This window comes from Sus scrofa, chromosome 6 (genome assembly GCF_054392235.1).
Source record: "Sus scrofa isolate SSC_HxYL_T2T_F1_AM1 chromosome 6, Sscrofa_HxYL_maternal_Yorkshire_Landrace_v2.0, whole genome shotgun sequence".
Lineage (NCBI taxonomy): Eukaryota > Metazoa > Chordata > Mammalia > Artiodactyla > Suidae > Sus > Sus scrofa.
The window spans coordinates 171,333,612-171,361,599 of record NC_139388.1 but is presented as its reverse complement, the minus strand read 5'-3'; the positions used below and the strand labels follow the sequence as shown (position 1 = coordinate 171,361,599).

General features: G+C 50.8%; 1 protein-coding gene across 20 annotated transcripts in view; it reads right to left on the bottom strand.

The window, feature by feature from the left end:
* Nucleotides 1–21,014, bottom strand: part of ERI3 (ERI1 exoribonuclease family member 3) — a 125,500-nt gene extending 104,486 nt beyond the window's left edge. For 7 of the 20 annotated variants that reach the window (XR_014808512.1, XM_021096793.2, XM_021096790.2 and 4 more), the window contains exons 1-3: nucleotides 20,595–20,960; nucleotides 18,049–18,124; nucleotides 6,703–6,980 (exon numbers count right to left, since the gene is read on the bottom strand). Coding sequence is in view for 14 of the 20 variants with exons in the window: in XM_021096793.2 (XP_020952452.2) it covers nucleotides 6,703–6,980; nucleotides 18,049–18,124; nucleotides 20,595–20,729 (489 nt within the window). In the remaining 6 variants the exon portion in view is untranslated. The other 13 variants (XM_021096788.2, XM_021096787.2, XM_021096797.2 and 10 more) reach the window with 6 other exon arrangements.
* Nucleotides 21,015–27,988: the final 6,974 nt, after the last annotated feature.

Here is a 27,988-nt window from a genome sequence, read left to right as displayed (position 1 = left end):
CCCTTTACCGACTTGTTTGGTTTTGTCGTGTCCGTCAAAACCCTGAGAGGCAGCTCAGTGTCTCTGTTAGTTTACAGTCCCTGATTTCATTCGCCATTTATCAATGGCCCTATTCTTCAGAGCTCTTCTCCACCACCAGCCTTAGCCTAGTGTCTAACAAAATCTGCATTCCAACAGCTGTCTCCGCTCTGGAGGGGCCACCAGGATAAGAAGAGCCTGGGCGGGGGGAATGTCTCCCGATCTGCACGAAATTACATGGTGATGTTGTTACCAGTGACCCAACACTCCCCGAGGAAAGTTCCTGGTGCCACCCCCAGGCAACCCCACAGCCTAACCCCGCGCTGTGGCAGCTTAAAGGTATAAGCCCTGGGGAAGGTAGAGAAGCAGTCCGAATAGAGCAAATAAACTCCCTTCGATCGTACCTCTGCTCTGCCGAACACACAAGGCAGCACCACCATGCAGCAGTGCTCCCCTCCCCGAGGTGTATATTTTACTTTTTACGTTGCTATGTCTGCTCCAAACAAGAAGGGCCCTTCGGCTTTCAAGTGAAGTCACAACAGGGCCAAGCCCTGGACACAGCAAATGCTTGTTCCCATACGGGGAGCACTGGCGAGGAGCCACAGTGAGAGCCGGAGCCGGGGGAGGCCCATCCCCATGAGGGGACCACCAGGAAAGCCAGACGGCAACCTGCCGAGGCGGCTGGGCAGGGGGAGGGGGAAGCACCGCATTTATGGAAGCAGCAACAAAAAGGACAAAAGGGCCTAGTGGGCTGGCCCTTTCCCACCCATCACTGGCCACCAATAGAGGAATTCATTTATGGTGACCCTGGAGGAAGAGATGTATTAAAGCAGAGATATAACTGAAAAGAAAGGCAATAATTGGTCTGATGGGCAGGGGAAAAATTATTCCGGGAGTCGAGAGCCTATGCAAGAACACTTAGAGCTCACACGGTCGTCATAACTCAGCCCCTCAAGCATTCTTTGCTCTGCTTATGGTGTTAACTTTAACGTCTTCACATATTACACCATCCGCACCAACACAAAATACTACACACGCCACACGAGGCTGAGTTATAGTTGCTGTGGGAAGCATAACTTTGAATTTCCTGATTTTGGTGCATTTAATCTCAGCCATAATGTTACATTAACGTCGGTTTTGCATTTCATTTCCCAGTTTAGAAGAATAGCGTCAGCGCCTTTCGCCTGTCTGTGCAGAAAAAGGGGCGGGCAAATGGACCAACAACTGGGCCCTCCTGCTAAAACGCGGGCCCAACCCCTCCCGCCTGGAGGAAGCCAGACCAGGCCAAGGGAACGGGGAGGAAAGGGTAGGTTCTTTTCCTAGGGAACGGTCTTTCCATGCATTCGGAGAGGGCAGGAACCAAGGGCAGGGAGGGAAAGAGGCTGAATCCAGTACGCGAGCAATGTGAGTGCGTGGGGGTGGGAGTGGGGTCGGCAGGGGGCAGGGGGGGCTCCTGCCTCTCAGCCTTGAATGGAAGAGAGGGGAATCCATAGCGCGTGATTTGTAGGGCTCTTAACCAATCTCCTGTGAAGTTTTCCAAAACGTCTCTCTCACAAAAGACTGATAATGAGGAGCCGGCTTCAAGTCAAACTGAAATCCTCCAAATGCCTCTTTTCCACATTATTCCTTCTGCCACCGTCAGCCCTCCCCCCCACCGCTACCCCACCCTCCCAAAAATAACCCAGCATCTGGACAATTTTCTACAAAAAAGAAACTCCTTCACTCATAGTTTTAACTCAAAATGCAGATGGAGTCTCTTCAAGGTTTCCCAAAAAAAAAAAAAAAAAAAAGCCCTGTGGACAAAGCCCCAACACCGGAAAACCTCACCCCCAAAGGTCACTTTTCTCCCAGGTTACAGGCACCTGAATACAGATGAGAAGGAAACCTGTCAGCGGCGGTGGCTGCAGAGCAGCGAGAGGGAAACTCAGCCCAGGAGCCCGACAGCCGCCGGGGGGCCTCAGGGAGGGAGGGAGGCGGCCCCTCCCTGGCCGTTGGGACAGCTGAGGTGACGTCCTCCTCCTCCGGGCGCTGTGGCCTGGACCTCGTTTTCCTCACTTACATTTGCTTTGGTCTTTTCTGAACACGGAGGTGGTGAGAGAACTTGCCCCCAGGTTAAAGCTGCACAATTAAAGTTCCCACCAAAGCTTTCAGGCTGCTCCCTGGGCTGCGGGGTCACAGGCGCCGTCATTCGATGCGCATGCACACCAAAACGAGCCACCCGGCCTCCTGCTGGCGAGGACAAAGGAGCCACGATGCTCCGAACGGATAAAAACCGACGTCCAGGTCAGGAACAGCTCCTAAGGCGAGAAAGGCATTGCATGCCTCCAGTTTTCAGGCGCTAAAACATGGCAAGCCACCTGAGTTAATCTTTCAGTGAAAAAATATTTCTCAGATGAAAAACAGTCTCCTATTCAACGAAGACCTATCATATTAATCTCAATCAAAACACGTAAACCAAAGTGAGTGCAAAAACCAGAGAGTGAAAGTCTGTTACTGGAAACCAGACACTCCAGTTTCACCAAAGCTGAACAAAGTACAAAAATAAACGGCAAAAATGATGAGGAATGCAGGAAACCAGGTGCTCCACCACGTCTGTAACCAGCACTGCCACACTCAAGGACATCAGCGCCCGCCACCTGCCTTTCCGTGGTGGCCTTCCTTCCGCACAGCCCCGACGAGCTGACTCAGACTTCTGAAGACCAGACGCAGCTGGGGAGACGAACCCCACGCCATGCCTCCCGACAGGCCCGGACCCCAAACTTGTTCCTGCCTCTGGCACAAGTGAGGGGCGTGACCCCCGCCCTAAGAAGCGGACGTGCACTCTGCAGAGGCCTCAAGTGTTCAACACTCGGGAGCCGGGCAGGAGAGGAGCTGGGGTGGCTCACGGCCCCAACGCCTCCCGGGGAGGCACGCAGACCTTGCCCAGAAAGCCCAGGCTGCTCGGAGAGAGCGGGAGGGCTCATCTCACCTGACACCATCGTCTGGTCCTTTTACTGTCTCTTCTAAACATCCATTCTACTCCCGAATCTCAGCTCTCTCCTGCTTCCACTTAAGTTCATTTACTTTTCGTCCTTATTAATAAAATGAAGAGCAAGTGTTACAACCACATGCCTGAGAACAACTACGTCTGTTGGGACAAGAAATCAGTCACTAAAATTCAATGTCTTTTCTTTCTGAGTTTTATTTGTGTGCCTCTAATGGGTTCTGCTCCTCTTATCATGAGCGTTTCCAGTTCCTCCACTGCCCCTGTTGACCAACAGACCTAAACAGCACCGAGGCTGTAACGAAACCCTGACCTGCGATGCCCTCAGTGGAAGCACAATGTCCTATCTGGGCTGACAACTTCTCCAATCCATCCTCCAACCTTTCCGGTCAGGACCCTGTTACCTGCAAACTTTCAGGAAGATCTTTAAAAACAAAAAGGAGGGTGTGGGGTGGGGGCTCAATCTTGCCGGTAACACTGTTTCGAGTCACTTCTGAGCTGCCCATCCCTTTCTTGAGAATGGTCCCGTGGGCAGTTCAGCCACAGAGCTGACTGGCCCCAAACTCACCCTCCTACCTGTTGCTCGCAGCATTGTCAAGGCTTAATGGAGTAGAGATGCATTACATTTATCACCTGCCCTAGATCCACTCAAATCCATCACTATGTCACAGCAAGAAGTTAGATTGATCTGACAGGATCTGCTCTTCTTCACAAACCCATGTAAGTTATTACTCAGTACCCCATGCTCTTCTAGCTGTTTGCTGATTGATTATCTGACGATCAGGTCAAGTATCTTCTCCGGAATCACAGTAAACTAACGGGTCTATAATTTCCAAGATCATTCGTATTCGCCTTTTAAAGATAAGCCAGACAGCAAATGCTTCTTCCTGAGTTCTCTAAAGCAACAGCTAATGCTTTGCTAATAATGAACCAGGGCAGCCAATTCCTTAAGTGCCCTTGGAATCACATCATCAGGGTTCATTGATTCTGGAGACAATCTTTAATCAGGCTCAGATCCTGGTAGACAGCAGGAAGCCCAACCTCAGCCCAGGTCTGGAAGGCCTCGGTGCCTAAGTCTGGGGAGGAAGTTGGTGATACGCGTGATTTAAAACCATACTGCGTTAAGTCTTCAGCACTGCAATAAATAAATTAAAAGAACAAAAAATAAAAAGAACAATGCCCTTGAAAGGCAGATTGAATGTGATACTGACAGACCAAATTGAGACATGAATCAAGCTTCACCTTCAGCGATATTGGCAGGACCCTCTGTAGGACAAGAGAACAGTGCTGCATAATTATCAGAGCTTATAATCTAACTGAAAAATTCAGAAACAAACATATGGACGCATGTACCAGGAAGCAGAAAGCAGAAAATGTCACAAGGACCGTGCCAAGCAATCGTGAGACTTCAGAAGAAGGATGAGGAGTTCCCGTCGTGGCGCAGCAGAAACGAATCCCACCAGGAACCATGAGGGTGGGGGTTCGATCCCTGACCTCACTCAGTGGGTTAAGGATCGGGTGTTGCCATGAGCTGTGGTGTAGGTTGCAATGTGGCTCAGATCTGGCATTGCTATGGCCCTGGCATAGGCCGGCAGCTGTAGCTCCCTCTGATTAGACTCCTAACCTGGGAACCTCCATATGCTCTGGGTGCAGCCCTAAGAAGACAAAAGACAAAAAATAAAAATTAAAATAAAAGAAGAAGGATGAATCCTACGCAACAGAGACGTGCTGGCTTCTAGGTTCAGGTCCCACTAGGGCTTACTCAATGACTGAAATCATCAGGAAGGGAAATAATACGGCATCTGGGGTGTGGATCCCTGATTCCCAATCTGAGAGACGTTTTAAACTCCCACCTGCTACCCAGGCACACCCGCTAGACTCTCCAGTAGTTTGAGAAGTGGAGGAGAGGCCTCTAGAGCATGGGTAGGAGCAAGGGGCTGAGAACGTGTGGCTCGGGAGCTCCAGAGCCAACTTCCCTTTCTCGCAGCAGTTCCTTCCCCCCGATACTCTCCTCATCCAGCTCCTGTCTTCCCGAGCCTCAGCAGGCCTGATCTCGCTCCTCCCCCAGAGCAGACCACCACTCTAAGGGAGAACAGGAAAGCGGAGAGGCAGGGGGAGGGGAAAAGGGTCGTGGCATCTCTTGGCTTTTTGGAAATACCCTAAAGACAGACCCACTTCCTGGAAAAGAAACAACCATGAGAAACAAACCCAGTTTATCTCCGGATAGACCGTCCTGTCTCCCAAGTGCCTGCTGCTCTACAGTCCTCTCCTCCTCCCCCCTCACTACGGAAAGCTGCTCCCAGACCAACAGGCCCATGCAGCCCAAAATTATACACCTGACACCAGCCCTACACGGAAGAGTTCTAGTCCTAGAGCTAGGCATACCCAAGTCCCCCACTTGGGTATAATGAACTGCCGTGTCAGCCCCCCGTCACACCCCCAAGGTAAAAACCAAGCACCCCAATGTCACCTGGCACGGGTGCCTCTCTGCTGCTAACCCAAGCTTCCTAGCAGCTCTACTTTAAAAAGTAAAACGATCTCTGAACACAGTCGGCAGCTAAGAAAAAAAAGCAAGCAAAGAAATTTTCCTTTCCGACAGACCAACAATGGTATCTGTTCAGTTTACCTCATGCTGCATATGACAAGTCATCCCAAAACATAGTGACTTCAAACATCAATAGTCATGTATTATCTCTCACAGCTTTTATGAGCCAGGAATTCAGGAGTAGCTCAGCTGGTCAGTCCGGCTCAGGGCTTCTCCTGAGGTTGAAGTCAGATGTCCCCTGGGACAGTAGTTATCTGAAGGCTTGACTGGGGCTGGGAGGTTCACCTCTAAGACAGTGCCAAGAACCTGTCTGGCAGGTTGGTACTGGCTTTGGGCTAAGAGCCTCAGTTCCTGTCCACATGAGCCTCTCTCGCCAGGGCAGCCTGAGTGTCCTCAAAGCATGGTGGCCAGGGAGTTCCCTTCCTGGCTCAGTGGTTAACCAATCTGACTAGGATGCACAAGGATGTGGGTTCAATCCCTGGCCTCACTTAGTGGGTTAAGGATCCAGTGTGGCTGTGGCTGTGGTGTAGGCTGGCAGCTGCAACTCTGATCCAACCCCTAGCCTGGGAACCTCCGTATGCCGCAGGTGTGGCCCTAAAAAGAAAAAACAAACAAACACATGGTGGCTGGCTTCTTCCAGAGCAAGTGACACAACAGAGCGAGGGAGACTGCCATGCTTTTCTGAAGCAGCCTCAGAGTTACACAAGGTTTCCTCCGCTATAGCCTCTCGGTTATCCGGGGCTGGCTCTGCTGCAGTGTGGGACGGGAACTACCAAAGGGGTGAATATCAGCAGGCGAGGATCGCCGGGGGCCGCCTTGGAGGCTGGCTACCACAGTGTTCCTTAAAAGAACACGCGGCAGCTGCAGGAAAAGGAAGGCGGGAAGGGAAAGGGGAGAGTGAGCATGGAACAGAAGGAAATATTTTGATTCCCAAAGGCGGAGACCAGAGAGAAAAGGTGTTGCCCACCGGGTGAGACCTCGCAGGTGCACCTTACCTAGCATACCTGCATCAGGTCCTGCTTCGAAGGCAGGACCTCCGGATGAGTAGCCAAAAGCCAAGGAGACATGAGAAAGTCCTTGGGGTTCCAGAAAGCAAGTCTACGCTCCCTCCCTCCTTGCCCACCCACCTCTTCTGAAGCAATGATGCAACCGTTACCTGAGGATGAATCTGCGGCTTGTCGCACGTGGCCTCAAAGTCCAGCACTAAAAAGTAGTGATACCTCTGGGGAGGGAAGGACACCATTGCCGCCATGGATGCGCCAAAGCCGTGGGCCGCCAGCTTTCTGGTGGATATGGAGCAGAACTCCGGAACACCACAGGGAGAAAATAAGTGGGAGCCCAGCACTTTTCTTGCTCTTGAAAGTAAATATGAAGAAAATCGAGCTGCTCCAGTCTGTAACGGTGCTAGCATTGAACATCCAGAAGCATCTAAAACTTAGGGGAGGAAAGTTAAAAAAAAAAAGGGGGGGGGGAGAAAAGAACAGAGAGCCTGGGTTACTCCCTCCCACCGCGGCCTGTTCATCTAGGCTTCAGGAACAGTCACACAACATGAACCACGCCCCAGTGTTTCGGGCCCCTTTCCTACATCCCTGGGTTCACTGCTGAAGTTCGAGACCCTTCATGCTGGCCCCTGCAGCATTACGACAGCTCCGAGTCTCCCAGATCACTCTCAAGGCCAGACGCAGCACTGGCCTTGACCTTTAAGTGGAGCTCCAAAGTTCCAAAGCGGAGAGAGAAGGCTGTGGTCACTTCTCAGGGGGCAACGGTCAACATTACAGCTAAGTTTCCCAAGTAACCTGAGTGACCCAGTCGCACAAGCAGGCCTGGGAGCTGAGCAGACTCAGAGAGACAGCAGAAAAGGCCCGGGAGTCTCTCCTCAGCTCCCTTACCAGCCAGCTGCCCCAGGTTTCCCGTCTGTATCTTGACCTCTCCACATATCCCTCCCTTCTCCCAATGTGAAAGCATGAAAGGAGCAGAGCCAGTCACAGAGAGCTCACTCACCGCACTCTGGTGATCCCCCGCCCACCCACCCCCCTGCCAGTAAGCAGCACCCCGGGGGAATGAATGAAGCCTGCAGAGCACAGCTGGCAACAGCCTCAGGCCTTCCCACTTGCTGCTTTTAGACTTGCTCTCCACCAGCGGCCTTGAATGACTGCAGGACTTTTTTAAATAGGGAAGAAAAAGAGAAAACCCAGATGTGGCCGTAATGGGAGCATTGCTAAAAGTCTAGTAAAGTTTTCTGAGTGAACATGTGCAAAAAAAAAAAAAAAAAAAAAAAATCCAAATCACTTTTCAAGTTTTCCCTTTAAATGTGCAGAATGTCTGCTCCTTAGAGGGCTAACTAAATATAAAAATCAAAGCCTAAGTTTTACTCACAAATAACTCAAGTTTCCTTTAAAAAAAAAAAAAAGAATAAAGCAGAAATTTTGGTTTTCCCCTTTTATACCCAACACTCAAATTCCCTCAACTTTAATCCTCAAAGTCAAACAAGACATGCTGCTGCTCAAAATGGAAGTGGCCACAGTCTAAGCTCTCCGAAGCATCACTCTGAGCCAAGAGCTTGCCTCTGAAAGACTCCCTCCCTCCGATAGGGTGGAGGAGGCCGGCAGCCTGTGAAATCCAGAGCACACTCGAGGCAAGGAGGTCACTGCTAGCTGAGTGGACATGGACAATGCCAAGTACCGCTTCTTGTCCCGGCTCTCCCAGGACCCATGGAACGACCTACAACAACTTGCCTGAGCATTTATTAGGACACGTGCTGTGTGGGTCCGCAATCTCCCTCTCCCTATGGTGAGATCCCACGTGGAGCTAAGACCAAAGAGTATTTTAAGTTCTTTGTGGATCCAGCACAAGCACAGTACTTGTTTTCACCGAGGCTTTATGGCCTCTCCAAAAATGCAGCCAAACTCCTTAGCCTAAGATAGACAAAGGTTGGCTTGAGTTGCATTATGGAATCCCTTCGAAAGGCAAACGGGCCAACATCCCTGTGAAAGCTGGAATCCAAAATAACTCTTCACATCACCCACTCCTGGACGGTACTGGAAGCCTTGCTGAGAAAGCAGACACCAGTCTGCTCCGTACGACACATTCTAGTTTGGATCTAAAGTCCCTCAGGGCCTTAGAACTCTCCTCCAACCCCGCAAAGTCAGGCCATGCGTGCGGACTTCAGAAAGTCTTCAAGGAGTTCCCGTCGTGGCTCAGTGGTTAACGAATCCGAATAGGAACCATAGAGGTCGCGGGTTCGGTCTCTGCCCTTGCTCAGTGGGTTAACGATCCGGCGTTGCCGTGAGCTGTGGTGTAGGTTGCAAATGCGGCTCGGATCCTGCGTTGCTGTGGCTCTGGCATAGGCCGGTGGCTACAGCTCCGATTCAACCCCTAGCCTGGGAACCTCCATATGCCGCAGGAGTGGCCCAAGAAATAGCAAAAAGACAAAAAAAAAAAAAAAAAAAAAGACTCTTCAAGTTCTCCGTGGGTATGTGGGTCGTATAAAGCGTTTATGGTCAACCAGACCCCATCTGCCAAATACTACAAGCAAAAAAGTGCCGTGGTCAGGAGGGTTTCCAGGTTTTATTTGACCATTTATTTGCCATGGCACCTTGGGCAAGCTCGGTTCTTCAAGTCCTCACCTGTAAAATGATAGTAACAGCAGCTCCTACTCCTTAAGTGAGACTACATGAGAGGACACATGTAAAGCACTTCGAGCGGGCTGACACATACAGCTCAATAAATACTGGCTCATCATTACTACCACCACAATCCTACTGGCCTACGCCCCCCCGGCCACGGCTGGACCCCCAAACTTTGGGCCTATAAATCCAATTCATGCACAAGGCCACCTCAGGGACGAACATCAATGTCTCCTGCATCCCCAGATTGCTCTAGACCTGCCACAGAGCATACCACATATGCCATATCTCCTCCAACGGGAAACACACAGACAGCCAGAGGCCCTCATGCCTGCAGGCCTTGCTTTCTCAGCTGATTTCACCCGCACCTCTTGAAAGCAGACATCAGGAGACCAGGGCCCCTATATCAGCAGCCACTGGGTTCCATACTTCCCTTACTTCCAAAAACCAAGTTCAACGCAAGAAACAGAAGGAAGCTCTTCTTCCCTTTCTGAAAAATTCTGTCTAAGAGCTTTAGAGCCATTAGTCGTGGCTAAGGAAAGTGGGTTCTACATCAGTTGAAGTGGGAGCAGCAGCAGGGGAGGAGGCATCCCCAGAGGCAGGAAGGTGTGATGCAGCACGCCAGAGCCCAAGTACGGTATGAAGAGCATCTGCTGGGCGACAGGGAGGGGCAGCCTGATGTGGAGAGCTGTGGGCAGAGCAAAAGAAGCACCCACGAGGGGGAAAGGGCAGTAGCAACACCGGGAGATTAGTTCCAGACAGAGGGGTTGATCCAAAGAGGGCATATACTAAGGGTAAGGGGACCGGGTTTCTCAGAGGACAGAATTAAAATACGGAAAGGGAAAATCAAAATCCATGGGGTCGAACTGGAATTGGAGGTAACAGTGTGAACCACAGTTTCTGATATATATAAATAATATATAAAAGCAAAGCTAGATGGAAATGTGAGGAAGAGTATATATCCACACACAAACATATATACACTTGCATATATATTTTCTAGCTCTGTTTACTGAAGGGCCAGGAACCAGCAACACTCAATAGCAATGAGCACATCTGGCACCTAGCTGTCTTCTGAATAACGTTCTCCACTGAACGACTCAGAGCTCTTTGGAGAAATGGCTGATTCCAGGGCTGTGGCAGGGGAAGCACAAGATGAGCCTAGAACATCTTGCTGTGCCAGAAAGCAAGGAAGTGCTCAAAGAATGACGGGAACATTATCAAAGGACACAGAAGCCAGCTTGAAGGGGTTCCCACGGGTAAGTAAATAATATTAACGGACTACAACGCAATGAGTAGAAAGGGAAACCACAAGGCCATAAAGAGATAAAGAAATAAGTAGATGAATACCTAAGTAAATTGTTACAACTAAAGTTTGGTAAGGGATTTCACAAGTTTCAAAGTTCATCACTAACAGGGAGTAAGTTTACAAAGGAGACGCCGGGCAGACGTCACCTTCACCAAGTGAGCGAGACAAACATCACCAGTAATGGGACCGAAACCATGCCTCCCATGAGATGCGACGGGAAAGACAAGGCAGCGTTTCCTTGATCTTCCTGCTGAAGAGGCATAACTTGAATCTGATCGTGAGAAAAGAGATAAACCATTCTGAGGGACAGTCTACATGATAACCAGCCCGTAACCTTCAAAAGCATCAAGGTGATGTGTGCGGAGGAGCATTTACCGAAGAAAGTCTAGGGGCGAACGAAGAGATTTGACAGCTAGATGCAAGGCACCATCCGGAACTGGGTCACTCTGCCGCCGAGAACACTACGGGACAACGGGCAAAACCTGAACGGGGCTTGAGGATTCGACGGAGGTACCGGCCACGATCCGTGTTAATTCTCGGATGTAACGGTTGCATTGCGGTTCGGCAGGAAAAGGTCCTTGCACGTGGGACATACATGCACAGTGTTTAGCGTGATGCGGTGTCAGGTCAGCCGCTTAACTCACAAACGGTTCAGGAAAAAATTCTTTGTGTCGTACTTCCAACTTTTATGCAAATGTAGCCTATTTCAAACTTTTTTTAAAAATGTTTTTAATCCACATGGAATGTTGTTTTTTTTTTTTAAAAAAAAAAAAAAGAGAGAGAAACAGAAAACAGTATACGAGGGCGCCATCTCCCCGTCCTGCCCACAAAAGGAGGCTGCACACCCTCCTCTGGCAGGGAGGCCCGCAAAAGCCAGCCCTCAAAGTGTGCAGGCTCCACCCTGAGAGCCCCGCCCGGCCACCACCAGGGCCTGCAGAGGCGCCACCTGCCGTCTACCCCCTGACACCTTAGGCACTCCCCCTTCCTACTGAGGTCCTCACCCCAGAAGGTGAGCCCAGGCTTCTACCACCCACTGGGACGCCGAGGACCTGGCTGAGGGCAGAACTCGAGAGCAACCCTCTACCGCTCGCCGTCCTTCACCAGAGCCCAGCGCTTCCCCACGTTTATTCTCTGACGCCACTTCCTCCTCCCGGCAGATTAAAGGCAGTAAGTGGCCTGGGCAAAGAGGAAAAGGAATGACTCGCTCCTCAAACTAAAGGGACCAGCCCCTCGGCGGGGCAGGAGAGGGGAAAGCAGGGACCGCCACAGGGCCGGCCGGACTCAGAGGGGCAGGTCTGCGCCACAGCCCCGCGGGGACGGTCTCTGTGCAGAGTGTGTACACAGCAGACACGATGGCTCCTCTGCAGCCGTTACTGTCGGCCAGGTAAATAACGCCTGTGCCAAAACACACATTTAATGAGGGAAATAATATGCCTTTATAAAAAGCTTCAATCTGTATTTACCTGAGAGACCAGAGAAGCACCAAATCACCAGATTAGCGGAACCACAGAGGAGTCATTCTGGTGTCCTGGGTAAACAGACATTTTATAGCCTTCCATTACTGGAGGGGTAAGGAAGGGAGAAGGGAGGGGGCCACCCTTTAATATCCACATACAGGCCAGGGGAGCCTGGGGGACAGCAAAGCAGCCCATCGTGAAACAGGGGGTCCGTTCCCACCCATCTCCCTGTCTACACGGACCTGGGATCTCTGGGGAGGGTGTAAGTTTGTACCATCCCTGGATTCAACCTGTTCCATAAAACCAGCCGGGGAGGCAGCGGTAGATGCCAGAGGAGCTCCAGGGCACTGAGGCAGGTTCTGGGTTCAGCACACGAGAAGCACATGGGACACCCGCAGCTTCTCCAGGCCCCATTCCCAGGGCAAGGCCCTGTCCCAACCTGACTGTGGGAGCACAAGGGCTCAGGCATCCTAGCCATAGAAGCTTCCACAGAGAACACCTGTCTGGAACTCGCTCAGTCACAGGCCCTGTCTCAGGCGGCTAAAAATAGCCTGGGAAAAATATAAATAAACTGCATGCCTTCAAAAGTCATAATGTTCAAACTGACGAATGCATCCTTACTGCCAGAGCACTTTCTGTGAAAATCAGACTGTCAAAGGTGAAAGAAAACCCAAGAGGAGACAGTCCAACCAGCCAGGGAAAATGAGCCCCAGGAAGAGAAAAGGGCAGCCCCAGGTTCACACAGCAAGTAAGGGTACAGACCCCAGGGCTCCTGATTCCCAGCTCAGAGCCCCTGGCCATGCCCCAACACAAGGAGCAGGCGCCACCACTCTCCCCCAAGCTCCTCCGCAGTCTCACAGTGGAGGCCTCGGATCTGAGGGCTCTGCCCAGTCTGCCGAAGGGGGAACAAAGTCTGACGTGCCCTGGAACCTCTGTGCCAATTCCTGATGGCTCCAAAGTGGAGCGGAAGCAAGCACCCTAAAGCCGGGTGCTCCCCTTAAAACACTCTCCTCCTCGCTACACCCTGTCACCCCACTGGCCTGCAGCTTCAGTGGCTTCTGCCCCAAGGCAGGGCTAGGGAGAACCTGCCCAACATCAGCAGCAGATGCTGAAGTCACTGAAGACCTTCAAGAACACCCAATTCTGACGGCAACACCGCAGGCATAGGAGGCTCCTTCTCACCCTTGATTAACCTGTCTCAACAGCTCAAGGCAACACAGAAAAAGAAGTACCTGCTTGGGATGTGCTTGCTGTCTGTTAATCCATCAGCCACAGCCAGAAGCCGGGGCAAACTCCAAGGGGCCGAGGCAGGGAAGCATCTCTTTGCAGAGACCTACACATCAGCTGTGACCCCATCACACACACGAGGGGCAAAGGTTAGCCTCCTAACACACCATCAATAGGACAGGAATGGAGGCGGGACAGGGTATGGTGCGGTACTCTCATCCCTCTCCCACTGCAGACAGCATCTGACCCAAGCAGGGAGGCGCCCAGAACCTCCTCTGCCCCTGCTTCCAAGATGGGCAACTGGAGCAGAAACAAGGAGTCATACAGCTGGTGGTTAAATGCTGGTATTAGACAAACACAGGTTCGAATCCTGACTCTACCACACATTCCTTCTAGTAACAGCTATAATAATCTATTTGTGAGGGGTCTGATTCAACCATACAACACACACAGTAGTAGTTTCTCAGTAAAAGGGAGCAACTGCTGTTAATACGTGAGAAAGAGGAATGTGAAACACTATTTTCCGAAAATCGACTACAAACCAGGCACTGTATTAGCGATTCACATATTTCATCTTATCCAAGTCTCCCAACAATCCAGCAAAACAGGCACCAGTACTCCCACTTCACACAAGAGATCACAAAGGCCCAGAGGCCCTCAGCCCTTCAGGGTCCTGTTCTCTCCCACCTTTGAGGGCCCACCTTCCTCCACTTGGCTGGATCTCCCATCCGCCAGGGTTAACAACACACACCAACTTCAGTTTTTCCTTTGAGCTGAGGTACGACTTTAACTAAAAGAAACTCAACCATAAGCAATAATTAAAGCTGTCCAAATCGCCCAAATTCGTTTTTAACAAGAAAAACAAATCACAGCCCTGCGAACAGAAAGCAGTGTCTTAGATTAAAACAACTGCAGCACGAGGAACTCAAAGCCTCTTCTCAAGCCCACGGGAGCGAATCCTCCCATCACACAGAGTAGAGACACCGGCAGGAGGCAGGGTGACAACCAGCTCTTGCTCAAGCCCCTAAACATGATGTTTCCTCTGGCAAACCTGTGCCTTGGCAAGTGCTATTCGCCCTGTTTTAAAACGCGCTTCCATTTTCACCAGGCAAATTACTGCTCCTTCTTCAAAAGCCCCCCTTTTAGTGGCTTTCTCTGACACCTCATCAGAAAGTTAACTGCCTAAGTGATCCAGGAGCACAGTCTATTCCTATTTCCTACCTTCAGTCTCACTATCCTGAAAGATTTTCCTTATGTGTTTCTCCTCTTACCAGTGATTTTCAGGGAGTCAGGTGAGAAGGATGGAATAGAGCAGGTACGGGGGGTGTGTGGTGTGTGTATGTGTATGTGTGTGTCAAAAAGCCTATCTGAAGAAATTACTTCTTGTACATGTTTTTTGTCAGACCCTTGAGTGCATTTTAAAATTCCAAGCAGCCTTAAAGAAAAGTAGAAGATGAGTTTTCTCCACCTGAAGAGTGCATGAGCTCACAAAGTCTCAGGAACACGGCGCTAGACAAAGACCCTAAGGGCAAGGACCGTGTTTTATTCATTTCTGTCCTCCCAGCACAGGGCCAGGCACGAAGGGAGTGGAAGCTGATGTTTGCTGAATGAATTATGATGTCAACTGCTCTGGAATCAGAACATGTCTAAACAGAGCAGGGCCTAAGAACCAGGAAAAGCTTCTTTTCGTCTGTCCTGCTCCTTCTTCCTACACCCCCTCCCCCGCCACACACACACACATATTCTGTCCTCCCCAGTTAGAGAGTGAGTGAGCACTGCCTTGGTGCCAGAATACTATTAAAAGGATTCATTTAGGGACCGGTGTTTGGACTGTCAGATCCAATCACTACCCACAGATCTACAGCTTCCCAAATCAGGCTCATGCAAAGAGGAATCAATTGCAAGGACACAGAGGGTCTGAACAGGCATACTAATGGCCTCCTGAGGTGCCAGCGGCCAGCTCTGACACTCCCATAAATTATCCGCCTTTTGATTTTACCTGTAGCTGTGGGGCACAAGGCACAATTTTGAACATATCAAAGCAATCTCTCGTAACCCAAGGCTCCCCCAAGAATGTCCCCAAAGGAGGATGGACTAAAAACAATGACCCAAAGAGAATCTGCTTCCCAGCAGGCCTGTCCCTAGCAGTCATCAATTAAAACCCAACAGGACCAAGTGGATGAAGTGGGACCCAAATCAAGACTAGCAGATCCGGACGAGGCATGCCTCCAACTGCAGCTCTGCAGTGACTACACATCCCTCCCCCAGAGGAAGAGAAATCACAGCAATAAACTAACACTATTCCATCTGGAGGCACCTCGGCACCAGCTCCAACAGGACCTCACAGCACGACCTCAGACAACACGCTTCACCTGCCTGGGCTCAGCTTCCTCACACGCACAGCAGGGACAGTAACGCTGACCCCCGAGCAACTTCCCAGAGTGGTGGTAAAAAGTAATAATAATAAAAAAAAAATTCAAGAGGCATGTTACACAGATGTAGGGCCACAGGGTAGCAATACTGATAAATGACCCTGAAAGACCAGAAGAAATGACTGGTCACACTTTGCTGAATTTGGGCAGCTGCTTGCTTAGTTCGTTTCATTGATGGTGTTGGGGCTAAGGTCCACCCTGAAAAAAGTTCTGTAATTCTGCATGAGACGCCTGCTGTCTGAAAATTTTCCATTAGGAAGAGCAGCATCTTGCTTTAGTTCCAAATTCCTCTGGTCTGCTGGCTGCCTCAGCCAGGGGCTAGGTGTCTATCACGTGACCACAACGACACTTGTAAGGACCCCAAAATTACTAAGCCAAAGGCCAGGTCACCCGATTGCTGGCTGCTTTTTTTAAAAATGTGCAAAATGCTATTAATCGCAAAAGTTAAGGCCATTGTGCTATAAGCTTTACATCTCATTAAATCCTTTAACCAGCCTATGAAGTTCCACTTTACAGACAGGAAAGCCAAACTCAAAGAGGTAAGTCGCTTGCCCAAGGTCACAGCACTGTTATCTGAAACCTACAGGCTTCCCTCCAGCCACGTCCACTGGGGCCTGTAGGAGGAAGACAATCCATTAGATGCTCAGCAAATACTGTCTCTGATCCCTACATCCGACATAGACCATCGTACACAAGCAGGAGGCATTCCCAAAACAAGAGAAAGGTCGTCAGTTTCCGACACGCAAGGAGAGACTGAGCAGGACGTATACAGCATGACATAATCCCTGGTAAGCTTAGGAAAATGGGTCCTTCTCCTCGTGTAGCGTTCGAGAAGTTCAAAGCACCTGACACTAAGCTATGACCCCAAAGGCCATAATCTCTCCTGGGCTCCATTCCCTACTTCTTTCAATAGAAAAGAGGTCCCCAAAACTTCTCAGCCGTTCCACACCAACTTCTCCTTCCCACATCTTTTCTAGTCTCTGTAAAAGGAGCTGGTATCACCCAATTTCTCTGACAATGTCTAAGCTCACCTAGATGGCCAGGAAATTAGAAAAAGAACCAGTATACACACAGATGTAAAAAGTCAGGTATGCTCGATTTTTAATTGTCAATACACTGCCTCAAAGGCGAAGATACAAAATGCTACCCGTGTAACTGCCGCCACCTCCTTACTGGTCCCTCCGCCTCAGGGATTGTCCCCTTCAATCCACTCTTAGCACTGAGATCAGAGCAAACTCTCTAAAACACCAATCTACCATCGGCCCACTGCTTACACCTTGTAAGGGCGTCTCCTTGTTTCTATGATTGGTCTGACCCCGTGGTTGGTCCATAGGCCAAATCCAGCTGCCACTTGTTTTTATAAAGTTTCACTGGAACACAGCCAGGCTCGTCCATTCTCGTACTACGGCTGCTTTCGTGCGATAGCAGCAGAGTTGAACAGAGAGGAACAGTTGTGACAGAGACCCACAAAGACTAGATAGTTGCTATTTGGTCCTTTACAGAAGGTTTGCTGACCTAGTCTTTTTTCCTACTCACCATTTACGGCCCTGGCCTCTGCTCACCTTGTCTCCTTCATTTCTCACCATTCTCTCCTGCCCTCTGCCCACTGAGTACTCTCTATCTCCATCCCACTGAACCTCAGTTTCTCAAAGTCAACAACGCTCTGACCTTCACACTTCACACACCTTCATGTCCTCATCAGATTCTAGCCGAGAAAGGTTCTTCTGAAAAGCCTTCCCTGAGCCCACCAGTCCGGGCCGGAGGTCCTTTCAAGTACTCTTAACACACATACACTTACCTTGTTCTAGCGCAGAGGTCTCGTAACCGCCTCTATACTATCTGTCTCTCCCATGACTTTGTAAGCTCTTTGGTGTCAGGGAAAGTGGCTGTCTTGTTCGCCACCACAATGCCAGGACCTAGCAAAATGCCTGGACCTTAGTTATTCAACAAACTGCCTCTGAGATCCTGGCTATCAATCATCAGAGTCCACCTTTTAACCAGCCCCAATCCTTGTAAAATGGAGCTAAGCAGGGATTAACCACCCACCCAAAGGTGAGCCACCCAAATTAAACCAAGACCCCAAGGGCCCTGGTCAAGTGCATTTATCAAGGGGCAAATGAGCAAGATCCTCCTGGTACCTCAAGATGTGCATTTCTCAGGATAAAGGATTATTCCAGCTGTACTCAAGCTTCCTGAACTTCAAGTAAACCCTCCTACGTAAAAGCAATGCCCACAAAGCAATCCTGATAGAACTTGAAAGTCTAGACACCCCACCTCCAACCCGCACCACTTTAGACTTCAGGTAAGTTTCAGTAGCCTTTCAGCATACGGCATCTTGCCCAAAAAAGCTACAGACAATACAATCTGCACCAGTCCCCACTCCCCACCCTCCAAGCCCATATACTCATAAGGAAGACGTCAAGCCTGTTGACCAGGCAGCAGGATTCTCACCTCTCCTTACTTCGAAGATGCCAAGACTGGCCGCCGGGGATGCTGAAGGTTCTGTGAGAGCTGGAAAGCCCCAATGCTGTGAATAAACACACATCTCTGCAACAAGTCTATTTCAATAGAAAGGATCAAATCCCCAGGGGGTTGCTGTTTGAAATAACTGAAGGACCACACTATCCTTCAAACTCCTAAATCAAACTCCTTTGGCGTAACGGCTATCTATGGGGAAGCACAGGGCTGGTACAGAGCTTTCAGAAGCTACTGGTACTAGAGTTGACCCTTGAATAACACAGGTTTGAACTCTGTGGGTCGAATCATATGCAGATGTTTTTCAATAAATATAATGGGTATTTTCTTGGAAATTTGTGACAACTTGGAAAAAAACTTGCAGCTAGATCACATAGCCTAGAAAAACCAAAACAATTTTAAGAAAAAGTTAAGATGTTATGAATGCATTAAATACATGTAGATATACATCTAACATTCCAAAATATGTCAATCAATTGCTTATGTTATCAGCAAGGCTCCTGGTCAACAGTAAGCAATTAGTAAACTCTGGGGGAAGTCAAAAGTTATAAGCAGATTTTCAACTGTTGGAGGGGGGTGTCAGCATCCCTAAGCCCTGCATTTTTCAATGGTCAACTGTACATATTTTAAGAATGATGAATTTCATGTACTCTGCTGGCATACTTTTCTTCCTAAGGAGTTTATCTTAACCTAGAAACACTAAACATTTAAAACATCTGAGCTTGGACTGTGAAGGATGACCATGAAGTGGTGGCTCTGAGGATAATCCAGAATCCTAGTCTAGTCAAGGAGGGGGCACTTGTAAAGGCTAACAATATTCAGAAGTCAGGAGCTGAGGCCAGGACTGGAGGAAGGGGTGGGTGCCACAAAGCTACAGGCCACACTGCAAATGGCCACACATGAAATGCTTGCAGGATACATCCAGGTCTGCCTCAAGTTCTAAAAAAGTCAAGATAACCAAACTCCAAGTCAAATTATCAATGGGTACCGATCATTTTTATCACTTAATTCGCAAATCTTCCACGCTCTGGTTTCTCTTCAGGTCACGTAAGTCTTAATGCCTTTTACCAATCAGATCTTCCAAAGGACTAGAAGTTGCAAAGGTGCCCTTAAGAGCTAGCAACATCCTTTGAACAAAGAAACTCCTAGGTTTAGAAGCAACCTATTCCTGTCCACCACTCTACATTCTCAACACTTTATCCTGCGCAGATCCCCTGGGAAAATGCCACTCACCAATCTACCCCAACCCAAAGAAAACACTTTCCAAAATGAAAGGGAATAAAAGCACTTTTATTTGGAAATTTCAAGTTAGAAGGAGAGCTTTCAGCCAAGCTCTGTGACCTAGCTAGCCGATTATTTACAGGATCTTTGGGCAGGAATTGTTAATGAGCTTTTAATTTGGAGTGCTTAAGTTGCCAAAGTGCTCTGAGCTCCAGTGAAGCACCACAGAATCCATCAAGGAAACCTTATCAATCACTTCCCAGCAGCTACCTTCCCCCACCACCACGGCCCCCACCTCTCTGACGACAGGCAGCCAAGTGGGTTTCTAACCAAGACCACAGACACACACATTAGTGGGGTCACACTCCAAGACCCTGTTTATAAATTGCCTTTTAAATGGTAGGGGATTCAGGTATAATATACTTAGGCTCCAGGCATGAACCCACTAAAACAAGGCATGCTGTGTATGATAAAGTCAGAATAAAGCAGAATTTGATGAAGCCAATTTCCCGTAGGAACTCTACACACAAAAATCATCCAACCCATCACAACTCACGAGTTCAAACAGTGTACATAGTCTTGAGCCAATGGGATTCCTGGTTTTTTGCCCTTCAGCTGGGAGACCGATAAAACCTCTGACAAGAACTAATACCAGAGACCTGGCCAGCGACTTACAGCACAGGTAACGATGGGCACTATCATTTTGCAAAATCCAGACCTAAAGACAGAATCCACATCCCCAGTGAGGGGCCACATTCAGAAGCTCCCGAGGCAACACGTCGCAGTTATACTTTACAAGAGTTCACAGTCAAGCCCCGATCCAAGTTCATGCCTTTTTGTTTTAAGGAAACACCTGTTGCTGGAACACTTGCAGGAAAAGCAAACAGAAAGCTAGCCAGGTTAGCCCTCCTTATTCACTCCTTCCACCATCACTATCGCCATCGCTACAGACTTTCTAAGAAGGAAACAGCTAACCTTGTGTGTCTGCCTAGGGGATGGGGAGTGGGTAAAGGGGATGTTCCATCTACTATCTCCTCGCGGGGTTTCTAACCTCTTTAGTCAAACCCCTCTTCCTCCTCCTAAGTAATCCCAGGAAAGAAGTCAGCACCCTTAATCACCTCGGCGGGTCTGTCTTGCAAAGCCCTGCCCCTCTCCCTCTCCACCAGAACGTTACTCAGTGGCTCGTGCACCCAGGGTGAGCACATGGGCGAGCACCCCAGGCTGCACAAACTGCGCGCCGCGACCCTCACCCCGCATGCATGACCAGGGCCCAATCTGGGGGGCCTCTCCGCATCACCCACCCCGGGGTGCTGCCCCCAACTCGGGCCCATCCAAGTCCAGGGGAGAGTAAGGGGAGGAGCAGGGGGCCAGGAGACCAGCCCTCCTTCCCAGGGCCGCCCCCGCCCCCCGTCAGCAGCGGGAGAGGCTGTCGCCATGGCAACGCCCCCTCCTCGGGGCCAGCGCGGCAGGCTCGCTCCAGGTGCAGGCCCCGACGTCTCCCTCGGCCTGAGCAGGCGCTCAGGGCAGTTTACGGCGGCGGGCGCGGCCCGCGCCGACTGCGGCGCCGGCCAGGCAGAAGCAGGGCCAGCTCCGCCCGCTCCCCACCGCCCGTTCCCGGCCGCCTCAACAGCGGCAGCCAGCACCACGAGTCCACAACACACCGACTCACCTCCGCGCACTCTGACCCCCGCCGACGTGACGGACGGGCGGGCGCGGTGGCCAACCGCTGAGCCCGCTGCCGGCCCCCTCGACCAATGGGCTGCAAGGAGGCGGGGCTTCTTCTCCCCAAACGCTCTCCCTCCCGCCGACATGCGCGCTAAGCTGTGTCAAGATGGTGGCGCCCCGGGCCGGCCTTGTGGGACTTGTAGTTTCGAGGTTGCACGTACTTAGAAGAAAGTGAAGGGGGCCTCGCTTCCCAGCTGTGAAAGAAATTTTTTTGAAAAAACCCGACACTTCCTAAAGGCCTAGGACGACCCAAGGCCCCCACTTCTGTTTTTCCACCTTCCACTGTTCTCACGAGGTGAGTCTAGTCTCACGAGGCGACAGGTATTTAGATGTCACCTTCCAAGGATGCGGGCCTTCAACAAGTCCTCATTATCGTCACGGTCTCGGGTGGGCCCGGGGGAGACCGCAGAGGAGGGGCCCTTGGGCGAAGGAGAAAATGCTGAGGTTCTGAAGGGCCTTCGCAAAGAAGCGGGAGCTGAGGTGTGGGGCGGCTGCCTCGTCGTGAGAAGGGCTGCGGCCTCAGCCCTGGCGGCTTCCACCCTCCGCCGCTCCGCGCCGAAGCCGGAGGTGGCGTCCTCGCCTTGGTCGTGCCTCTCTGGGAAGTCGCAGGCACCGGGTCCTGAGCTGGGAGACCGCGGCCTCGGCCGGGCCGGGGACCGTGTTCTGGGCCCAGCCTCAGGCCCCACGCCCTGTGCCTGCCGTCTGCCTGGTTCTCGTAAGAAAACAGGGCCGTTTCCGGGCCCTGTCTCCTCCGAGATCTGACCTCAGCGTCAGAAGAGGTCCCACCTGAGTCGGGAAAGCCGGGCGCTCCCCCAGTCGGGGCCTGCCTTCCGTAACCCACGCGAGGAATTAGCGAATTCCTCTCAGCAGCGACAGCACTGATCACATTGGTGTATAATTGTCTGGGTGCTGTCGTTGTCGCTCCCTCAACTCTCTAAGCAGCCTCAAGGTCGGCGTTATTTCCGTGTGTTTCGTGCTGTGTCAGTTATGCCGGGCACAAAGCAGGCACACGGTAAATGTGAAGAAATGAGGGAAGGCGCCATCAGGGACAAGTGCCACTTAACCCGAGGTCAGTAAAAGAGAGGCACATCTGCCTATTCCTCGAGTCTTGGAGCTGGATCACAGTCTCCTCCCTTAATGTTATCTGGATGTTAACCCCAGATGAGTGAATCAGTCGCCATATTATGGTGCCTCTGCTAAGTGTCAGGCACTGTTTCTGTTGCTGAGGACTCAGGGTAGATAAGACACAAAACCTGTACCCTCAAGGAGCTTTTATATCGAGGAGAGGGAGAAAGAGCAGACAATAAACAAAGAAGTAAATAGGTAAATAAGATTCGACAAGAGGCCCTAAGGTGCCCTGTCTTCTCTCTGGCTTTGTTACATCCTGAGTGTGTCCTGAGTCTCGGGCACAGCCGGCTTCTTGGTTATAAGAATGATGTAAACCTCCACTGTGAGGACTGGAGACTTTCTTTAAGGCCCATCCACAGTGGAGCCTTCCATGGTCCCCTGGACTTCCCCAAAATGTGTTTTTCCTCCTTAGTGCTCTAGAGCCCATCTGAACAATTTCCAGGGCCTCACCAGATTGTAAGCTCCTTTTGGACAGAGACCAGGCAAAAGGCTTTGAAATAATAGGACAGTTTAAGAGCTCAGTATATACTTGGTGCCTCACACTGCTGCCTAACCCAGCCTTGGGCTCCCTCAAGCCTTTGGCTATATTGTGATTCCTCGTGTTCTCTGGTTCCCTAGAAAACAGAGCCTGAAGCAAAGCTGAGGTGGTAAGATTTCATCAGGAAGTATAATCCCAGGACCACAAGAATAAGAGGGGAAAGGGAAGTGAGTCAGGGAAGGAAGGAAAGAAAATATAAATAGTATGACCAAAAAAAAAAAAAAACCACAGCTAGGGAGTACCCATTGTGGCGCAGCGCAAACGAATCCGACTAGGAACCGTGAGGTTTCGGGTTCGATTCCTGGCCTTGTTCGGTGGGCTAAGGATCCAGCATTGCTGTGAGCTGTGGTGTAGGTCACAGATGTGGCTCAGATCCCACGTTGCTGTGGCTGTGGCGAGGCCGGTGGCTACAGCTCCGATTAGACACCTAGCCTGGGAACCTCCATATGCCACAGGTGTGGCCCTAAAAAGACAAAAGACAAAAAAATAAAAAAAACCTACTTAGTTGCTCTGTCATACAGACCATGGAGAACCTTCACTTCTTAGGGAGAAAAGAAGGGTTGCATCACCTCACCACTCTGGTGGCCACAGGGGGCACCAGACCCCACACCCAAAGCATAGTGGTTCATCTGAGACCAAAAATGGTGAGAGGAACCTATAGTTCAGTCAAATCAGGCCACTGCTGTCCCACCACAGTGGGCACATTAGAAGCTCTATCAAGACCTAACTGTCCTCCCAAAGGAAGCTAACACAGCCAGATGTGTTTGTAAATGAGATAATAATAGTAGCCGCTGGCCTGTCCAAAAAACAGGGGGCGAAGGCCCTGGGTAGGGCATGCAGGTGGGGCAAGTGAATTTTTGGAGGCCGGTGAACTGAGTCCAATTCAGACACAGATACACCCTGGGTAGACCTCTAGCCTGGCTGCTGGGTTAAGTGGCTGAGCAAAAGTGAACCCTGAGCATCTGCAGCAACTTGGATGGGCCTAGAAATTATCATGCTTAGTGAAGTCAGTCAGACAGTGAGACACCAACATCATGTGCTATCCCTGACATGTGGAATCTAAAAAAAGGACACAATGAACTTCTTTGCAGAACAGATACTGACACACAGACTTTGAAAACCTTATGGTTTCCAAAGGAGACGGGTTGGGGGGTGGAGAGATGCGCTGGGGTTGTGGGATAGAAATGCTGTAAAATTGGGTTGTGACGATCGTTGTACAACGGTAAGCATAATAAAATTCACTGAGTAATTAAAAAAAAAAAAAGTGAACCCTGAGAGCAAAGGCCAAAGAGGACCTCATTGGTTCTCCTGCTGTCCCATCAAACCACTAGAAAAACAGCAAGATGGCCATAAAAGTTGAGACCTTACTCAGCAAGTGAAGGGCAGAGAACCCAAGACTCAAGGACAGTACATGGCAGCCCCCAAACTTGTCACAACTGAGAGAACCCAGGCTGGGTCTGAAACCATTTTATCTGAGAAAAACTGGAAAACGCCTGCCATTCTCAGTCCCCGTAAGCTTCATAAGAGAGTTAGGAGGAGTGGGAGCTCAGAGAGAGCCCACCAGGGTTTGAGTCCTGGCTCTCCCTGGGACTTAGGCAAGTGACATATTCTCTGAGACTCCGTGGCTTCATCTCTATATAGTGTAGATAATAATGGGACGCACTTGTTGGTGGAATTGAAATGCCTAGTGCAGCATCCTGCATAGACTTAGTAAACATTGGCTATTGCTGTGATTCTGGCCCCTCCTCCACCCCTTTTCCAACTCCTCTTCCCACCACAAGCACCCCCTCGCCCCCCACTCCCGCGCCACAGTCTTCCCTCCAAGAGCAGTGGGGGCTAGACCCGACCGTGCCTTCTTTGCCCTGCTTTCCCCGGGGCTCTTCCCCAGGAGTCTGAGCCATTCATCTCCCTGGTGACCTGAATCTGAACCAAGAGATGGATGTGGGGTGGCTGAGGCCAGGGTGGTAATGTGCTCCCTTATCTCTGTGCCCCTCACTGGGGCCTAGTTAATTTTCCCTTTGATTTTAATATAGATTTATTGAAACTTTCAGTTATCAAAACAAACTGTAGCAGCAAATTGGTGTTCTTTGCAGGCCTACAAGTGCCTATAAAGCTGCCATGCTCGGGAACGAATGGCGCTCTCCGGGAGGTCAGTCATGGCAACAGGAAGTCCCTGGGGACGCACACACTGCAGTTTAATATTTTTCTTATTAGCCTTTTTCTTCTTGGCTATCTAAGCCTCCCCTTTAAATCGGAAATCAAATGGAGCCACCTGCCCAGGGAGCCTCTCTTGCCCAAGCCGCTCGTGCTTTCTCCCCTGGCCCTAGCCTCCCTCCTCTCATCTTCTGACTTCTCCCTGCCCTGCCCACTGTTCCAGAAAGAGTTGTGATTCACATGCCCAGAGGTATGCCCACAGCCCTGTCCCAACGGCGGAAGGTCGGCTTAGGCTGTCTGGCCACTAGTCAGAGGCAGAGAATCCCCAAGAAGGATTGGAACTTCTTCCAGGTATGGTGCTCAGAAGGGAGGAAAAAACAGTTTTTAAAGCAAAAAAACACTGTTTTCTGAAAGGCAGACGGTCCTTCCCGTCGAGTCACCGAACTCAGCAGGAGCGAAAAGGAGAAGATAATCCTAGAGACGGGGCAGACCTCCCTGCAGCCCAAGAAGTGCGTGATTTCGGTCTCACGTCCCCGCTGCCCCTCCCCTCGGTCCCAGCTTGTTTTTGAAACCCTCCATCTTCTGGTTCCACTCTGCTTCTGTGCCAACAGCCTCGTTTCTTGCTTGCCCCGGTGACTCCTGTATAGGTTGAGCCACTCACTGCCGCCTGGAATCCGTCCTGTCCCAGGGGAGGGTCTTCATGATCTGGTGGCCGCTCCTCTCCCGGTCATCATCACCTCTTCTGGGCCCGAGGTGCTCCCGGGGCCCTGGTACATGCGCATCCCAATTCCCAGTGTCTTCTCCTTGCCTCCCCCCCACTTTTGTTCTTTTTGGCCGCACCCACGGCCTGCGGAAGTTCCCAGGCCAGGGATCCAACCTGCCCCACAGCAGTGACAACGCTGTCTCCTTAACCCCCTGTATCACCAGGGAACTCCGTATTCTCCTTGCTCGTAAACATTCCGTGCCAGCCGCATGAGCTACTGCTCCTCCTCAGAACTCGGACTGTGACTCAGAGTCCTGACAGCTGTAGCTGTGCAGCTGGAGTGATGGAGGGTGCCAGACAGTCCAGGACGGGAAGCTTGGCTCTGACACGTGTGGACACGGTGACTGGGGGAATCTCCCTGTGGCTCCATTGCACCTTGTGCTTGCCTGTCCTCTTGGCTACGTAGCCCACTCCGTGACGAAGTGATCGGTCTCTCTCTCTCTCTGACCGACAACATTCTGAGATCCTCGAGGAAGAAGCCTGTGTTTTACTTGTCTTTCTATTCCACGTGTGTCTGTTTGATGAATAAGTCAAGTCTGTTTCCTCTACTATAACATGGAGATAAAACCTACATAAACAAGAAAGTGAAAAAAGCACCCACCACAGCACCCAACCAGCATGCGGGGTGCTCAGTGAGTGGTTTCCTTCATCAGTTTTCCCTTAAGATTGGTCATCAGCCACCAGCCCTCCCAGCTTTTGCCCGTTGCCATTCAGCTTCAAGTTCAGCCCTCTCCTGTGGCCTGCTGGAGCTCTTCCGTCACTGATCAGATGCCAGCATTCACCCTTGTCCCTTTAAAATGGTACTTCTCTCCTCTAGACCAGGCTCCCTCCATTTTTTTCAGATCTGTCCACAAACTGCCATCACCCAGTGGCTCTAGGCCCTGGACTGCCTTGTGGTGTGTCTGTGGCAATGCGGATGCCCTACCATCTCTATACCAGCTGGTAGTGTCAATGAGTTTACCTTAACCAATCTTGCTAATTCTAGGCCCCCACCTGCTCCTATAGGAATACGAATGCCTGGCAATGTTCCCCTAAAAAAGCCTCAGTTGTGCCATAGAGCAGGCTAAGCCACGATGCTCCACTGGCCTCATTGCCAAGTGACCCTGGGTGCTGGCCTTGAGTGCCCCTACGTGATGTGCTCAGTTCTTATGGTACCATGATGATGTGAGAGCATCGTACTCTCTCACAAGGAGGAAGGCTCCCTCCGTATCACATGCAGTTAGGGGGACCGGAAGCCCCACAGCAGGAGGATTTGAGCTCTTGAGTGTTTCAGAAACAGCTCTTTCCACCAGTTGAACTGATCTTTTCCTTCTTGTTGCGCACACCTGCCGCTACCAGAGGAGCAAAGACGGGGTGAGCTTAAGAAAAGTCATCATAGTGAACCAGAGCCATGAGCCCCCTTCAACCCTTAGTCCTATTGTGGAACCTGGCTCCTCTGCCAGCCTCTCTTTGCCTCTATATTAGGTTTCTCTTTGGAGCTCTGCTGGCCCTTTCAGCAATGTGGTGTCCAATGGGTTATCCAGTCATGCAGATCTAGTTATAGGCTTGGTTCAGATTTGTTTTCCCCTGAGAGGATTTCCAGCCCCATGTAAAACAGTGGATTCAAACAGATATGTGGGTCAGGAAACGTTGCCTGAGGCCCCACACCGGATGTAGCCAAGCGTCAGCTCCAAACCCACTAGGATCCGCGTTACGCTGCGTTCCTCCCCCTGCCCCGCCCCAAGATTTAGTAAATGAACTCCTTTCACTGCCTTCCACCTTCCTACCTTCCCAAACTGGGAGGGCCTTGTCCTCACACTGGACCCCCTGTGGTTTCATAGTTCCTCCTTCCTGGTCTGGGCATTCGCGTGCGCTACACTGGTGCCTCAACTGTGCTTCCAGCCTCATTTCCTCATAGTTCTTTACCTCCTCTTCTCTTCCAGGCCAGAGGGACTGATTGTTGCTTGCTGAGGTGCTTTGCACTGTTCTGCCTCCAAGACTTTGCTGGTGGTGTTCTCTCAGCTGGATCCCCATCCCTACCCTGGACTCCTGGAGAGATGCACTGTCTCAGAATGCACTTCCTCATCCTCAAGTGGCTGTTGCTTCCCCCTCCCTGAGTCCTCAAACCCTGTCTCCCGGTCCTGCCCTGAACAGCACTCACCAACCCACAGGCGGGGCTTACTCGGCACTCCTGACCACAGCCCCCAGGACCTGAGGCTGCAGTAGGGCTTTTGGCAGGGCATCCAAGGCCTTCGGGGGATGTCCTCCAGGAACCCCAGCTGAACTAAGATCGTGAGTGTATACTTTTTCAAGACGCCACAAACATTCTTTGAATACGTGATTTGGGCTAAGCTCCCTGAAGACATGGGACAGGAACATGAGCAACAGACACAGCTCCTGCCCTCACA